This window comes from Panicum hallii, chromosome 1 (genome assembly GCF_002211085.1).
Source record: "Panicum hallii strain FIL2 chromosome 1, PHallii_v3.1, whole genome shotgun sequence".
NCBI classification, from domain to species: Eukaryota; Viridiplantae; Streptophyta; class Magnoliopsida; order Poales; family Poaceae; genus Panicum; species Panicum hallii.
In genome coordinates this window covers 4853802-4869431 of record NC_038042.1, presented here as the reverse complement: position 1 = coordinate 4869431, position 15630 = coordinate 4853802, and the positions used below count along the sequence as shown (strand labels likewise).

Below are 15630 nucleotides of genomic sequence, written 5' to 3'. Positions count from 1 at the left end.
ACCCCACTGACGGCCCGGTCCCACCCGGAGAGCACGCTGACGCCACCAGCCGTCCAGCCCCGCACGCTCACGGGCCCCACGCCTTCACCCGACGCCCCAGTCACTGACGTCCTGGCCCAAAGCGAGGACACGGGAGCCCCACCAGCATCCACCGCCCCAGCGCCCTTCACTGCCAAGCGGGCCCCACCTCCGTCCCCACTGCATTGAAAAAAATCCGGGCAGGGGGGAATGGGCTGCTCGCGTGAGCGGGGGCGCCGCTGGGCTCCTGTTCCTTCCTCCGGAAGATTTCAAATCCCCGGCCGCCCCTCCAGTTTCTCACCCCCCCCCCCCGGCTCGTCCACCTCCCGAAAAAAATTCGCGCATCCAGCCGGCGCGCGCTCCGATTCGCGCCCCTCTTCTCCTTCCGTTCCCCCCATCCGACCGCTCGTAGCCGCCAGCGGTTGGAGCTGGGACTCGGGGCTTAGGGTTTGGAGAGGTTGGTTGGGGGCCCGATGGCGGGGGCGCAGGGGGAGAGCAGCGGCGAGCGGCAGGGGCCGGCGGAGCGGCGGATGCTGCGGTCGCGGTACCTCGCCATGAAGAACCTCATTAGCGGTAGGGCGGCCTCTGTCTCTCTTGTGCGCCCCTGCTCGCGCGGGTTTGGTTCCATTTCGGGGTTGGGTTGAGGTTTGATGTTGACTTTTGAGTGCGCGCAGATGAGCGGGATGAGATGGCCAGGGCGGATTCGGACAAGTTCACGGCCATCATCTCGCAGGTGGAGTGCCTGCACGAGCTCGGTAAGGATCGTCTCCCTGTTGCTTGCGAACGAACTGTGCTTCTTTTTAAATTCCAGAAAAGAAGTTTTTGATTGCTTGAGATTCTTGTTTGAACATTGAAGAGGTGGGACGCTAGAAGGTTTGGCTTGGAATGCTGCATCGATTTTTTTTGGGGGGGGGGGTTGGATAGAGGAATGTATTTTATCATTGAATAGTTTGCTAAGATTGCTGGTTACTGTAGAGTTGCTTGCTGGATTGCTTGAAGCAGGTTTAGGAACAATGGCATCCGTTTTAAGAGAACACAAGTGGGGTACAAAAATGGATCAAATTGAAGGGAGCTGCATTATTTGAACTCAAATTTTGTCAATCGAGAATAGGTTCAGTTACAGCTAACTTGCAAGTTGTGTGCTTGCATTCTTGGTCCAACAATTTTCCACTCAATCTGAAAGCTTTGGGACCAGGTTCTAGTCAGCTTGCGTATAGTTTCACTCTAGAGCTTCAAAGGCCTGTTCTCCAATCATGAATTGCTATTTGACATTCACACTAAATTCGAAACATTTGGAGGTTTTGACTCTGCTGTCAGTTTGTTATCTTGATGAAGGCCCCGCATTATTCCAATTTGTATTTCAATCTACTTGTTGACATTTCTGTTGCAAATTCTGAAGTGAACATCAGGACGTAACAATATCATTGATCTGTTTACTAAAATCCATAGATGTGTTTATAGACTTTGATGCCTCTCTTAGGTGTGTAGCCTGGGCATTAGTATATTTTGACAGCAACTTATCTTAATGCTGTTGCCTTCAATAGTTGAATTTATAAATTTCTGAAATACATGTAGCATGGAATCACATATGCATATTATAGGGACTATGGAGTTTGTATTAGTTTTCAATACATGCTAATTGGTACATGTTGACATATTTGCTTACTCCACATTTTGGTTTATTCCTTGTATCATTGCATTTTGTGGCAAAATTGGGTGTTCCATTTGTTTGCCATGTGGTGTATTAGAGTTTCACTGGTGTATGCCAACTTGGTTATTTATTGTGAGAGCAAATGCTGTATTTTCATTGCTTTGTGGTTGACATACAAAATTAATCTATATTGAAACTCAAAAAGAGTGTCCTTCCACACTGCAGTGCAGAGACCTAGGGAACAAATAGCTGATGCAGAAGCTCTGCTTGACATTGCAAGCACTTTGGTAACTTCGGTGAGGTCCCAGTCAAGTGAAGGTATCACCCCTTCTGATTTCATAACAGCTCTGCTGAAGAAATTTGGGCAGCAAGGGACCTCTGATGATGATGCTGCCTTGTTGCGCTGGGATGATCTTGGGCTTTCTGTTTCACATGCCTTTAGGCCTGTGCCTGGATGCTGTACCATGTAAAGTCCTCTCTTTTTATAAGTTCTCAACATTTCATTCGTCCCCCTCACCTCTGCTAGTCAGATGACTTAAACTGTGCATGCTCTTGATATTTTCAGGCTTGGACCCATGAATACAGAAGTAAAACAGCGAAAAGTTGTGGCTGGTAGTAGAAAACGGACTGCTCGGCCAACAGAAAATACTTGTCCTGAAGAGGTAGACACATGCTTTTCATGATGTAAATCATACATTCGTCAAGCAGAAATCATGGTTTCCTCCAGGCCTTCCTTTTGTCTTTGATTTCAGTGCATTGTAGCGTGTGATAGGTTTTCTGCTGTTTAATTATTAGTTCATTACATATTTAAAATCATAAAACATTTTTGCAGTTTTATGATTTTCTCAGTTTCCCTCAGAAGTCTCCTACAGCCATTCATATTCTCTCAATTTTCCTTCATTCACATTTGAATGTCTCAAATGACAGATGGATTTCTATTCTTCTCTATAAATTTGTTGCCATCTATATAGTCACTAGACTTGCTCACTGTTTCACAGCCAACTTCCAACCATATCATGTTTTTCAATATGCAGCTTGCTGATTCTTCAGAGGAAGTAAAGACAGACACTGACAGGAATGTGTTAGTTATATTTGATATCTTGAGGCAGAAGAAGAGTGCAAGGCTGGAAAACCTTGTTTTGAACAGGCTTTCATTTGCCCAAACAGTTGAAAATATTTTTGCACTGTCTTTCTTAGTGAAAGATGGTAGGGTGGAAATAAATATAAATGATAATGGGCATCATATAGTATGTAAGTACTTTGTTCACAATTCTTTTTGTGCTTAAGTTATATTTTGGATATTCTACTGCAGATGGTTTCTAACATATTATTATTGGCCTCAAACAGGCCCAAGAAATGCACCTGCTGCTAGTGCCATAGCCTCAGGAGAAGTCTCCTACAGCCATTTTGTTTTTAGGTTTGATTTCAAAGACTGGAAGGTATATAGTTTCCCATCATTAGATTTGTGTTTATCGGAAAACCTATATATATTTTACCTAAATATGCATCATCCAACATGATACCTGGAGTTAGTCTGGGGAAGATAATTGTTAGAAATCCAATTGAAGGATTAGCCTAACAAATTAAACCACTCTCCCTTCTGAGTACCACTGATTTAGAAGTGTCAGTTGTACTATGAAAACATTACATTTATCTGTTCAGTTTGCCATGTGTTGTCTTTATAAGCATGCTGCCTTTGCAAGCGATATTGGATAAATTAAAAATGAATAGAATCAAAATCCATAGGCATTCATGGTGTTGGAATAGTGAGTAAAGTCCTATTTGTATATGTTAACTTCAAGTAATCTAAAGTTACCTCTTGGCTTCTCATCCATTTACAGCTTATGAAAGAAATCGTTGCAGAGGGGGAAGAACTGGTGCCACACAGGACTTCCCAGAGTGCTCACTGCACCCAAGATAATGATCAGCCAAATCTGGAGGCACGTGCGCAAAGAACGCCGATCAGAAAACTCACCCGGAACCGAGGCTTGGTCTTGCAAGAACAGGTTGTCGAGGAAACACCTGAGGAGAACCAAACGTCCAAGCGCAGGCGCCTTTTTAGAAATCAGGACTGACCTAGCTGTTGGTTGGCATGAGCAGTGTAGGTAGGCAGCCTACCTTGTTTTGTATGTACAAGTACAACTATTGCCAGAGTAACGTATTTTTTGACTAGGTTTATATGACAGTTGTGCCAATCTGTTGTAGCACTGCACAACTTGTGCTTCGCTGACTAGCGATGTAACCAAGTTCCAATTGTTTGAACTTCTTTTCACACTATGGAATGGTCTTGTATATCACACTTGATGCATTGACGGTCATGATGACTCGAATTCGATGCTTGATCCCTTAAATTTGTACATTTACTGTACTCATGCGAGATCCAATACCATCCTGCAAAATGATGAACTGCAACATGACAAAACATCAAGTTACCAAAAGGAACCCTGGCAACGTTTACATTTAACCATCGGAACCGAGGGTACAAAGAGATACAGGGAAATTAGCAGCACTAACACTTGGCACGTAGAAGGGTATTAGAACCAGGCTCCTAGACATATCACAACTGAACATCCAAGAAAAACAGAAAACGAATTCAGTAGATAGGCCTAAAGAAGTCATCCGAGACCAAGTTAAGAGTTACACTGACTAATCACTACGAAGTATATGGACAACGGCATGGATCTCAAGCAGCAGCAGGCTTGCGTAGCTCATTTTCAACATGGGCAAAGTGGCACCTGTCACCAAAAGTGCACGATCCTTTTGCGAAGTTCTCACACATCTTGGTCTTGAAGTTGCTTCCTGTGCCTCCACCGCGGTGTGGTCCTCTAGGTGGGTTCTTGGCCAGTGGAGGGGCACTGCCACTGATGTTGACAATCAGCTCCCTGACCATAGCGCTAGCATGCTTGATCTGATCAAAGGTGCCCTCAAGCTCGATGTTTTTCAAGCTGGTATCTGATTCATGGTCCCGGATGGCCAACTTGGCCCCAGTGACTCGAGATATCTGCTTCGTGTTAACTCCACCCCTCCCGATGATGCCACCAGCAAGGGATGCATCAACACTAATCTTGGCTGTGGCAGAAGCGCCAAAGCTTGCTGGAGTGGCCATGCCAGGGTTAGCCATAGGCGGAGGTGCAAAGTGACCGGTGGGCCTTGGTCCCACAGGGGAGTGCATAGAGCTGTCCATCAACATAGGCTTGCCAAGCTCCCTTTCACCGTGTGCAAAGTGGCATTTGCCCCCCCATTTGCATCCCTCTGCAGTGTTGTACTTGTTGCACAATCGAGTCTTCACAGTGGGCGTAGGTGGCCCACCCATCATCATTCTTCCAGGAGGTGCAACTGCTGGGCCGCCTAGGTTGGTCATCTTTGAAACTGCCTGGTAGCCACCAGGGAAGCAATGGAGAAAATGGCAGCCCTCGCCAAAGGGGCAACCAGAAGTACTGCACGGTGAGAATATCCGGGTAAGTAACTGAAGTAGCATCTGAATAATAAATATATGGTAACAGCTGAAGCAAGCAAAAGTAATGAAATTATGATGTGCCAGTTTGGACAAACATCAGAATAATCTGAAGAAAATCTAACATGCTTAACAAAATCATAGAAAATGTTCATCTGCAATATTGTTAAAAAAATCAGAGTTAGCTACATTTCAAACACTAGGCTTAACTTTTAAGAGCATATTGTTGGTACCATGTGTTCTAGATCCTGACACACGGTTAAACGATTAGAAGTTCAAATATCATAATATAGGCAGTGAACATTTATTGGAACATCTAATGATGTATGTAATAAGTATAATTTCGAACCATAAAGTAGTAAAATTGTCCCTGTATAGATACCAAATATTAGAATAATTGTTGTAAATTGTGAAGGATATAGGTTGCACAATTTCAAGATGGGATTTCAATTACAGTTCCCAAGTCATGTACTCAAACTTCTTCTCAATTTGAGCAGATGACGCTGCATCATCACAGCAACTGATTGTTCAGCTGAAAAGGAGTTATATATCCTTATACTGTTGTTCCATCTTTCAAAGGTTCAAAGTGATTCACATAACCATTTGCATTCCAATTTTACTCCAGTAGTGTTCTTAAACCTGGATTAGGAGCACCTGTATCACAATATTTCTTAACTGCTCTGTTAGCCATAAGAGATTCTTTCAACAAAAGCAAGTAAATTTTAATTGAAATAAGCAGCTATGCAGAATAAATGTTACCAGGTGGAGTTCATTTTAAGTTGGATTATAACCTGAAAAATTTGGTGCATGGCTTCGTTTTGCTTCCTACACCAGTTTGAAATGACTCCGATTCTGTTACATCAAATTAATTGTACTCGCCAAGTTAATATTTTGTTCATTTACTACTCTAGGTATACAAGAATGAACAATAATGAGGGCTTGCCTACATCAGCATAGTGAATTAATTAAAGTACACAAAGTGGACTGACTTCAGCCTGTATCTACTACCAAGAGATTCTTTCCAGGATTTTGCCAAATTATTGAGTGGGTCAAGGACACAGCAAGCCAACAATTAAAAAAAAATTATAAACCCTTGTAATACAAACAGAAGACCTGTACCCAAAATGAAATGATTCTAGGCCAAAATGCAGTAGATAAGCCCCATGCCCCCACCCGAATAATGCAAAAATGCAACATAATTAAAACTACGCGCCGAGTTGACGAAACTTAAATTAGGTGATTCTCATTTCACTAAGCAACAACCCTAGATCCCGCCAGATCACCGCACCACGCGGCTCCCCCCGAAAATCCCCAAACCCTAACATAGCAAACAGCTCGAACCCAACCAATTCCAGACACGCAGAGTTCAACCGGTACACGAGAAAGCAAGTCCCGACTCCCGAGAGGATGACGGTTCGCGACCAGAGCGAGGGCGGGCTCCGCTCGACTCACCTCGCGCACGCTTCCCGCCGGCGGAGGCCCCATTGGCGCCGTCGGCCGTGCCCCTTTTGCGGCCGCCTTCCATGGATGCTCCCGCTCGCGCGGCGCCCCGCGAGCTCGGTTAGGGTTTGCAAGCTGCGGCGGCGAGGAGCCTGGGGTCGTGGTCGTGGCTTCGTGGGGAAGTGGCCTCTGAACAACGGCCACGGGACGGGAGGCGTGGAGAAGAGTGGCAGCAGTAGAGGGGAGAGAGGGTTATAGGAGTAGAGGGCTAGAGGCGAGGTGGGGCGGAAGGGAATGCACTGAAGTGATCGATGGGCCGCGGCTTAAGTGGGCTCGGGCCTGCAAAGGAAAAAGATGGCATGCGTTCTACTTCTCAGCCCAAGTGACCCGCAGGCCCACATGTCTCATACAGACCAAAAGCTGCCTCCCTGTTCTTCTTGGGTAGCAAGACTTGACGACCTCCCCCGTTCCGTTCAGAATCCTAACGGCAGGTCTGCCAAGTGCCCAAGTGCCAACTACGAGGGAGGGCGCCGTTCCATTTTGAAGTTTCTTTTTTTTCTGAGATGTCTTTGTACTTGTAAAAAAAATTAAACAAACAGACGATCTGCCAGAAAATATCTTTTCCCTGATGAAGTGTGATGCCGTCTTGCTTTTTTAGGTGCCAAAGTGTAACATCGCTACAAACTTTGAAGCATTGACCGATAGATTTTTCAATCGACCTTTCTAAACACCTAGGATCTATGTGTCACAACCGTCTACGTCGCTAGAGCTAGCAACCGATGTCCCTTTCTTCCTCGTAAGGTCAAATGGGGAAGAGGCCCGCGCCACATCAAATTATTTGTCTTGTGGTTGTGCACCAGTCATCGTTTCACATGTTCCAAGCTCCTCAAACCTCCCATCCATTAATCTAGAAATCCCTAGAGTCCATTGAAGGTGGCAGCTGACAACCTTACTGTGCATTGAAGCTTAAATACAAGTCATACTTGTGTTCTTCTAAAAAAAAGAGAGAGAAACTACTCGTGTTCTCTTGTTTTTCCCCTTTCAAACCTGTTGAAAACAAAGTTGCTCGCCTCAAAGAAATTCCCCACTATCTCGGTCTCTCGGATAGCTAAAAATTCAATGCAAACACAACATTTTCTTTTTTTTTAAAAATCCATCGAAACCGAACCCTCAAACGATTGCTCCCCCAAACAAAACCCCAGCATATATTCGGCTCGCCCCTCACCAACCGAGGCCGACGGGCGACGACCACCCCCATTCCTTCCCCCAACTTCTCGGCTCCCCACCATCCTCGCAGCGGAACACGCGCCCCCGCCCTCCCTCCCGTGTTGATCTCTTCATTCCTTGGTAAGCAAGCCTACACAGATTTGCTCGTTTTGTTCGCTCGAGACTCCTCTCCGCCGCGAGCCCTCGAATCCAATCCCGTCTCCCGTCTCCAATCTCCCCCGGCTCTGTTGCGGATTTGTCTGCGGCGTGGCGGACTGGAGTAGTAATTACCGCTTTGTTTCCCCTAGTTCTTTTTTTGTTTTTTGGTTGGGGTTTCGGCTCGATTCAACTGCGGTGGCCTGATGAGATCGTTGCTGTGTCCGCGCAGGTGCGGTAGCCGAGCGCTCCGGCCATGGCGTTCTTCCGGGGCCTCACCGCGGTCTCGAGGCTGCGATCCCGCGTGGTGGGTGGTCCGATTACCTGTGGCGCCTCTGTATTTCGCGTGCTGATTCACCGGTTTTTGGGGCGCTTTCTGCTGAGATTTTCGTTTCCTGTGTTTGTTGCTGGCAGGCGCAGGAAGCCAGCACTCTGGGTGGTGTCAGATGGTTGCAGATGCAGAGCGCTTCCGATCTCGTAAGACTGTTCGTCCTCCTTCGTGCCTTGTGCCAGAATTTTGTGCGGTCTGGGCATGATGCTGATTGTGTTTCTGCAAATGCAGGATCTCAAGTCCCAGTTGCAGGAACTGATTCCCGAACAACAGGTTTGCTACTCAATAGAAAACGTCTGTAAATCTTGTAAAGTTGAAAAGTTCCTGGGGTATCTGATGCCTTATCTTCTGTTCTTTTAGCCAAAAGTGTCAATCCCTTTTATTTAGTTCATGAGGTTCTGTGAGATTTTGCTTAATTCTGCGTCCAATAACATTTTCTTCTCAACATCTGGTGGAACATGAAAGCAGTTTCTTCTCTGAAAGTAGCATCTATTGCACATCAGTTCTATCCCGTTCCTGTCAGAAGCAATCAATCTGTGCATGGCTTTATTTTTGGAACTAGCTGTATTCAGAAAATTTAGAATAATTTTAAGAGAACCTACTTGCAGCTGATTTATCTAACAACTTGTCTTTATGAAATATGAACACCTGTTCATCTCGCCTTGCTGTTCTCAGATGTTAGGTGAAAACAGCACTTACTCTACTGTATTGTTGTTACAGGATCGCCTAAAGAAGCTTAAGTCAGAGCATGGAAAGGTCCAGCTTGGAAACATAAATGTGGATATGGTATGGATATATCACTATCTAATATCTACGGATAGCTCTGTTGCTTTTCTAGAATGTATACTAACTTATCATCTGAAAATTCCCAAAAAAATGTTCTTGCAGGTCCTTGGTGGAATGAGAGGGATGATTGGGATGCTTTGGGAAACATCACTACTTGACCCAGAGGAGGTAATCTCACGTTCATCCACTTCACGATGCTATGTTAGCATAGTGTATAGTTTACTATCAAGTTCATGTCCATTCTATGTCAAAATATGAACAAAGTTTCAGAATTAAGTATTGCACAGTGATCTATAGAAGATGAACATGGATTAATTTTCTAAGAATTTACTATGGCGTGGGAATTTACCAGAATTTTCTAAGGCAGTTTCTTTTCGAATGATGGCTGCATTTCTTGTTTTTATGATAGTGTTGGGGGTTATTTCAATTTTACCATATCTGAATGGGTGGACACACATCTCTCCTCGTTGCTCTTTTTGGATGTAATCTAGTTTCTGCTTAACATATTTAAAGTTCGAAGTGAAGCAAAGAAACACAGCATTCATTAGCTAATAACTACTCTTTTCTATCCAGGGCATTCGTTTTAGGGGCCTGTCAATTCCAGAGTGCCAGGAAGTGCTGCCGACGGCAGTTAAGGGTGGTGAGCCTTTGCCTGAGGGTCTCCTTTGGCTTCTTTTGACAGGAAAGGTAAATGCCTGCCTACAAATCACTTACTCCATTTTAGTCTAGAAATGTGCCAAAAGTGTTCCTCCAAGACTAGGAAACTATTTTGTTGCTGATTGATTCAGAATGGACAAGTTTCTTGCTTATCTTTTGTGGTTTGTATTGTTATTCCTGTATTATGTTTTAAGTTATCTCCAATCACCAATCATCACCCTATTTCTGTCAGCTTTAAGGCTGTTGGTTTTTTGTTTCAGGTTCCAACCAAAGAGCAAGTTGATACCCTATCAAAGGAATTGCTGGCCCGTTCAAGTGTCCCAGGTACTTTGATTACACTGCTGGCTACTTGTGTTATTGTTTTTCCCCTCGGAAGTTTGGCCAATTAAATCCACAGACTGTCTGAATGGATTGATGCTAATGTCCTACAGATTAATAGAGAGATCTGAACTTTCAAAAAAAATCAATAGAGAGATCCATATGTTTTTGTTAGTCTGATCTTGTGAAGTTTATGTGCTCAATCTTGCCACTTTGCTCTCTAGCAGCTGATTATTGATATGGTTTGCAGCTCATGTCTATAAGGCAATAGATGCTCTCCCTGTAACTGCACACCCTATGACACAGTTTACCACTGGAGTAATGGCTCTTCAGGTTAGTCCTTCCACTTCTGGCATGTTGTTTCTTTCTTTCCTCGAAAGTCTTGTGGAAAAAAAATCACATTTACTTGTGGTTTATTTGCAGTTGTATTTTAAAACTGTTGCAAGTAGTATTTAAATTAGTTTCACATTGTATCTTATCTGGTGTTTGGAATTACTTTAAGTCTTCAAAGTGCAACTCTTCTTGTTTTTACTCGATTTCAGGTTGAGAGTGAATTTCAAAAGGCTTATGACAAAGGATTGCCGAAAACAAAGTAAGCTGGAGATTTGTATGTTATCCAAGTTATTAGTTGTTTAATGGTTGCTTTTCATGATGTTTACAATCAAGTGCATGTATAGGTTCTGGGAGCCTACTTATGAAGATGTCTTAAATTTGATTGCTCGGCTTCCACCAGTGGCTTCTTATGTTTACCGGAGGTAGCTTTTGATCACAAATGCTTCATCTTTCAATTCACTTATTGGAGATGACATCAGTGATTGATTATTTTGTGAAGTTAGAGTTGTGAGGAAATCTAGAATTTGTACCAATCATTTTGTTTCACTTGTATTTTGAAGGATTTTCAAGGATGGGAAATCAATAGAAGCTGATAATTCTCTGGATTATGCTGCGAATTTTTCACACATGCTTGGTTTTGACGATCCCAAAATGTTGGAGTTGATGCGTCTCTATATAACAATTCACACGTATTTTTTCATCCATCCTTGTATTTATTTATGTTACATTTCTGAAGAACTTGTTTTAATTTTCGACTCATACTGTGACCTGGGTTCTTGTAGTGATCATGAAGGCGGGAATGTTAGTGCACATACTGGTCATCTGGTAATTTTTGTTCTTTGGTTGTTCTCTTGGTTTCTTAACATGCAAATATGATGAAAACTGGTCACTGTGTGGTGCCTTATTTGGTACCATCATGGCACTTTGCTTCTGGTTTGGTGCAATGTTAGACTAAACTGAATTATTAATCTGGGAATGCCTCTTTAAAAAGTGCAGGATAATACCTTTTAATAGGAATTAGGAACAGGATAAGAGGGTTTGTTTTAGCTGGTCCTTTGTCAATTTAATCATGGCGAACGGGTGCCTAGTCGGATTGGTTAGGTGGCCTCACTAGCACTCCTCAGGTCCTAGGTTTGACTCCTGGTGGGAGCGATTTTTAGGCTGGGGTTCAAAAAATCCCCTCGCCTGCCGTCATGCCAAAGCGCGAAAGGATGGTCCCGGCCCACACTCACACAGGTAACGGTGCCCCCGTGTAAGGGTGGGGCAGGGGTTCGGGGGTTTTCTTGGCCTGCGTGAGAGGTCTTCTCTTATTCAATGCTCGGGGGTTTCTTCCCCCTGCAGGCCGAGTTTTTTTTAATTTAATCATGATCTGTCAGGACTCAAAATGTCTAGTCTCTGCTATCTCCTTTGTAATCCATAGTAGTGAGTATGCAATTGTGGTTCTAATAGTAGTCGAGGTCTGTTGTTACAGCATCGGTATCCACCTCCTCCGTGTGGGTATTTGTAAACCGAGAGAGCTCCATGTGTATCAATGCGTTATTCTTGATGGAATATCATAAAGTGTCATCTTAGAAGAGTGATGAATCTCTTGGGGATCTCGGTAGAAGTTGCAATATTTTATAGCAGACTCTTACTTTTTAGTCTAGCTTGGACTAGAGGTTCAGGATATGTATATGTGGAGAGAATTGTTGCTGTTAGACACTGGCCAGTGGCCACTTTGATCCTGTAACTGCTTACGGCTCACTAGCTACTGTCTTTTTTGGCATTTACTATTCAGTCCATGGCAATGGGTTGTGCACTTCTCATCCTCTGCTCATGTCACTCATCTAATTTCAGGTTGGAAGTGCACTGTCCGATCCCTATCTTTCTTTTGCAGCGGCTCTGAATGGTTTAGCTGGGCCACTTCATGGTCTGGCTAATCAGGTATGCACAGTTTGACACGCCAGATCTGCTCTGCAATATTATCTCGCCTTGTGCTTTCTTTTACTTGTGATTGCTAAAAAGATTTCTCTCAATAAATAACCTCCCCCCTGGCCCACACCCATTGATTGTTTTGTTTCACTATATCACTTGATTTGTAATGCACCTCCTTCTCTCAAAGAAGAAACATGTGTTCCTGCCACTCTTATTTGATGTACTTGATTTTATGATGTGTATAAACTTACAATGTATTGCAGGAGGTGCTTCTATGGATCAAATCTGTAATTGAGGAAACTGGGAGTGACGTTACAACAGATCAACTCAAAGACTATGTCTGGAAGACACTGAAGAGTGGAAAGGTAGCATATCTTAGTGTTATATTAATTGAAAAGGTGTTTACATTATGCTCAATCACAGGTTGACTAAATGTTATGATATTTGAAATGCTGTGCCGTTGGTCTAATAGAGCTGTCTTGGACTGTTTATGCAAATGCTATGCGCACTGTTGTTTATTTGGTTGAGCATGAAGTTGTAGAAATCAAATTTCTAATAGTTGATTACATTCGATCATAGGTTGTTCCTGGCTTTGGTCATGGAGTTCTGCGTAAGACAGACCCACGGTATTCATGTCAAAGGGAGTTCGCCCTGAAGCATTTGCCTGAGGATCCACTTTTCCAGTTGGTCGGTCTGGACCCTTTATCTAATTGCATTTACTTCTTGGGTTCAAAAATATAAAATGTGATGTTCTGTTACAGGTATCCAAGTTGTATGAAGTCGTGCCACCGATCCTCACTGAGCTTGGCAAGGTAATGTGGTACCAGATTTTCATGATCTCTACTCTTGTTTCATTGTACTCATCATGAACACCATTCTTTGCCCATTTATTCTCAGGTAAAGAACCCATGGCCGAATGTTGATGCTCACAGTGGAGTTTTGCTTAACCACTTTGGATTATCTGAAGCACGGTATGTCTATCCGTGGCATTTAGATATCAATTTAATCCTGACTTATGACATTGCAATTCTAGTTCTGAACGAGTACTCATGCCCGGAACACCTTGTTTTGACTGCGCAGGTATTACACTGTCTTGTTTGGTGTCTCAAGGAGCATGGGGATAGGATCTCAGGTCTGCCTTTGTACCTTCCACTCTTAGATTCTTATATTCTGGTTCTTCTATCTGCTAATTCTGTTGAATTACCTTGACATAGCTCATCTGGGACCGTGCCCTTGGCCTTCCACTGGAGAGGCCAAAGAGTGTCACCATGGAGTGGCTGGAAAACTACTGCAAGAACAAGGCTGCTTGAAGCTAAACAATGTCTTCATTTTTACACTGTGATCTTTCCTGTTAATAAGTTACAGTAGTGGTTTTTCTTTTGGCGGTCCAATAACAAGAGCAAGAGGCTCTCAGACGGCAGAATTTTGTATCCTCCGTCACTCGGGACATCCAGATAGCTAATCTCTGCAGCACCACCGGGCAGACGAGATCAGGACATGATTAATCTTTAATACATGATGACGCATGCCAATTCTTTTTTAACCTTTGTTTTTTCGAGTTTGTTTCCAGTTATTTGGGTTTTGGCATGCATGAGCTGACAGTTCTTTCATGAAAAAGCGAGAGTATATTTTGTTGCCTGTTGTGCGTGGTGGCGTGTTTGAAGTTGTGACTAGTGAAATCGTTTGGTGGTTTGCTGATTACTTACTCTGGTGCGGTGTCGGTTCACTGTAACTGAGATGACGAGTGCTATACACAAAAAAATCTATTTATGTTATGAAACCTGTGGCTTCCTTTGTCAAATCTGAAAATCTAGCTTTTATTCAGGTCTCATTTTATTGTGGAAATCATCTTCATCTACCACACAATTGTCCACATCTTTTAGTTGCCTCGCAGGCTCATAAGTTCTCTTTCTGACGACACGGCACACAATGGCAAATCTTTCAAGAGGTCATCGCGCCCAAGTCCGTCCGCCTCCCGCTCCTGAAGAAACTGCACCTCTTCTTTGTGAGGTTCGGCGACCCATCGGCCGACCGGCGGTGGAGAAGCTCAACGCCGGGTGCCCGGCTCTGGAGCCGGCAGCCATCGCCTGCCTCGTATCTTCAACCGCAGGGGGCGCCATGAGCCCATGACGGTCTCGTGAGTGGTGACCGCTCGCCCCTTCGAGGAAGAAGAACCGTCCATGGCCATGCCCCACCGACCATCCGGAAGTCAACAACATCCCGATTCGATGGCTGAGCGAACCCGCAAAAATCATGGGAAAACGCACGTGAACGGATCATGGAGATGTTCGTCAGCCTGCAAAATTTGAGAATCTGATTCGATCTTTGGACTGCAAAAAAAAGAGAGAAACTTCTGCAGGGGTACAGTTACGCAGTTCTATGGCCGCTCGGATGCGCTAAAATCACGAGAAAATTCAGGTACAAGCGGGATGCAGTTACGCAGCATCATGCGAAGTTTCAGGCTCTGGTATGATCTGTAGAGCGAGTGTAGAGCGAGAAAGGAAAAACGAGAATTGTTCGCACCGGATGTGTCGTGGGCGCGACGGGGAGATCGTCCGTACACGAGACCATGAACACGCAGGCGGGTGCCCGCCTGCGTGGCTGCGCCTTCCCCTGACACACGGGACACCGCCAGGCAGGCGCCCAGCGGCGGCCCGTGGTCTCGACGGCGTGGTCGTCGCGAGCACTACCCCACCGTGGATGCCTCCCTGTGCGTGCTTACCAAGCGTGCACCATGTCCCTGAGCGCGCTCGTGTGCAGAACGCGCCGCCCCGAGGCCGCTTGCCCATCAGCAGCATTTCGGCGCTACCATGCCTTGCCCAGTGAAGAACACTCCATGGCTGCCGACGCCGACCAAGAAAATCTCAAGTTTTGACGGAGTTAACGACGCCAATAAATCATGAGAAATTTCATGTACTCGGGGAACGAGGGTAGTCGTCGTCGCACAAAGTTTCGCTCTCCGAAGCGATCTGCAGCGGGAGAACGAAAAAGGTGAAGTTGCTGCAGGGGGTGGACGTACGGTAAACGAAACACCGTTCACCCCGAGATCCGGAAAACTCTAGATTTCACAGGGCTAGAGAGGCGCAAAAATTGCGAGAAAAAACATGGAAACGGGAGATGAAGTTGTTCAGCATCACACGGGATGTCGGGCTTCGAAACGATCTGTGGAGGGAGAAAGAAAATGAAGAAGATTTCTGCAGGCGGTGGTCGGCGAACAGCGACCACCCCTCGCCACGGGACGCGCGTTCCCGGAGCACGCGGCAGGCAGCCAGCAGCCTCGCCGGCGCGGGCTAGCCACAACAGCCTCCAGGGAGGTCCAGGACCAGGCCTCCAGGGAGCAGAGCGCGCACCGGCACGGAACGGTTT

At 45.0% G+C, this 15630-nt stretch overlaps 3 protein-coding genes across 4 annotated transcripts; 2 read left to right on the top strand and 1 right to left on the bottom strand.

Moving 5' to 3' along the window:
- Positions 1-299: 299 nt before the first annotated feature.
- LOC112893062 (non-structural maintenance of chromosomes element 4 homolog A-like) lies at positions 300-4009 on the top strand. Its single transcript, XM_025960222.1, has 7 exons — positions 300-591; positions 693-773; positions 1895-2135; positions 2235-2331; positions 2704-2920; positions 3017-3108; positions 3511-4009. Exons 1-7 carry the CDS (start codon positions 492-494, stop codon positions 3742-3744), a joined length of 1062 nt encoding a protein of 353 aa, XP_025816007.1. The 5' UTR covers positions 300-491; the 3' UTR covers positions 3745-4009.
- An 89-nt stretch (positions 4010-4098) lies between these two features.
- On the bottom strand, positions 4099-6816 carry LOC112893071 (zinc finger CCCH domain-containing protein 14). The gene is made up of 3 exons (XM_025960234.1): positions 6576-6816; positions 5915-5975; positions 4099-5106 (listed from the first exon to the last, which is right to left on the bottom strand). Exons 1-3 carry the CDS (start codon positions 6646-6648, stop codon positions 4353-4355), a joined length of 888 nt encoding a protein of 295 aa, XP_025816019.1. The 5' UTR covers positions 6649-6816; the 3' UTR covers positions 4099-4352.
- A 936-nt stretch (positions 6817-7752) lies between these two features.
- On the top strand, positions 7753-13902 carry LOC112890831 (citrate synthase 4, mitochondrial-like). 2 transcript variants are annotated; one of them, XM_025957700.1, is made up of 20 exons: positions 7753-7910; positions 8158-8232; positions 8340-8402; positions 8488-8529; positions 8977-9042; positions 9145-9210; positions 9616-9729; positions 9960-10023; positions 10268-10350; positions 10560-10609; positions 10695-10772; positions 10911-11039; positions 11133-11175; positions 12187-12273; positions 12528-12629; positions 12844-12951; positions 13026-13076; positions 13162-13235; positions 13345-13396; positions 13479-13902. In XM_025957700.1, exons 2-20 carry the CDS (start codon positions 8182-8184, stop codon positions 13572-13574), a joined length of 1419 nt encoding a protein of 472 aa, XP_025813485.1. In that variant the 5' UTR covers positions 7753-7910; positions 8158-8181; the 3' UTR covers positions 13575-13902. The 2 variants fall into 2 exon arrangements, with proteins under 2 accessions (XP_025813485.1, XP_025813491.1); XM_025957706.1 differs by having other exon boundaries at positions 7778-8052.
- Positions 13903-15630: the final 1728 nt, after the last annotated feature.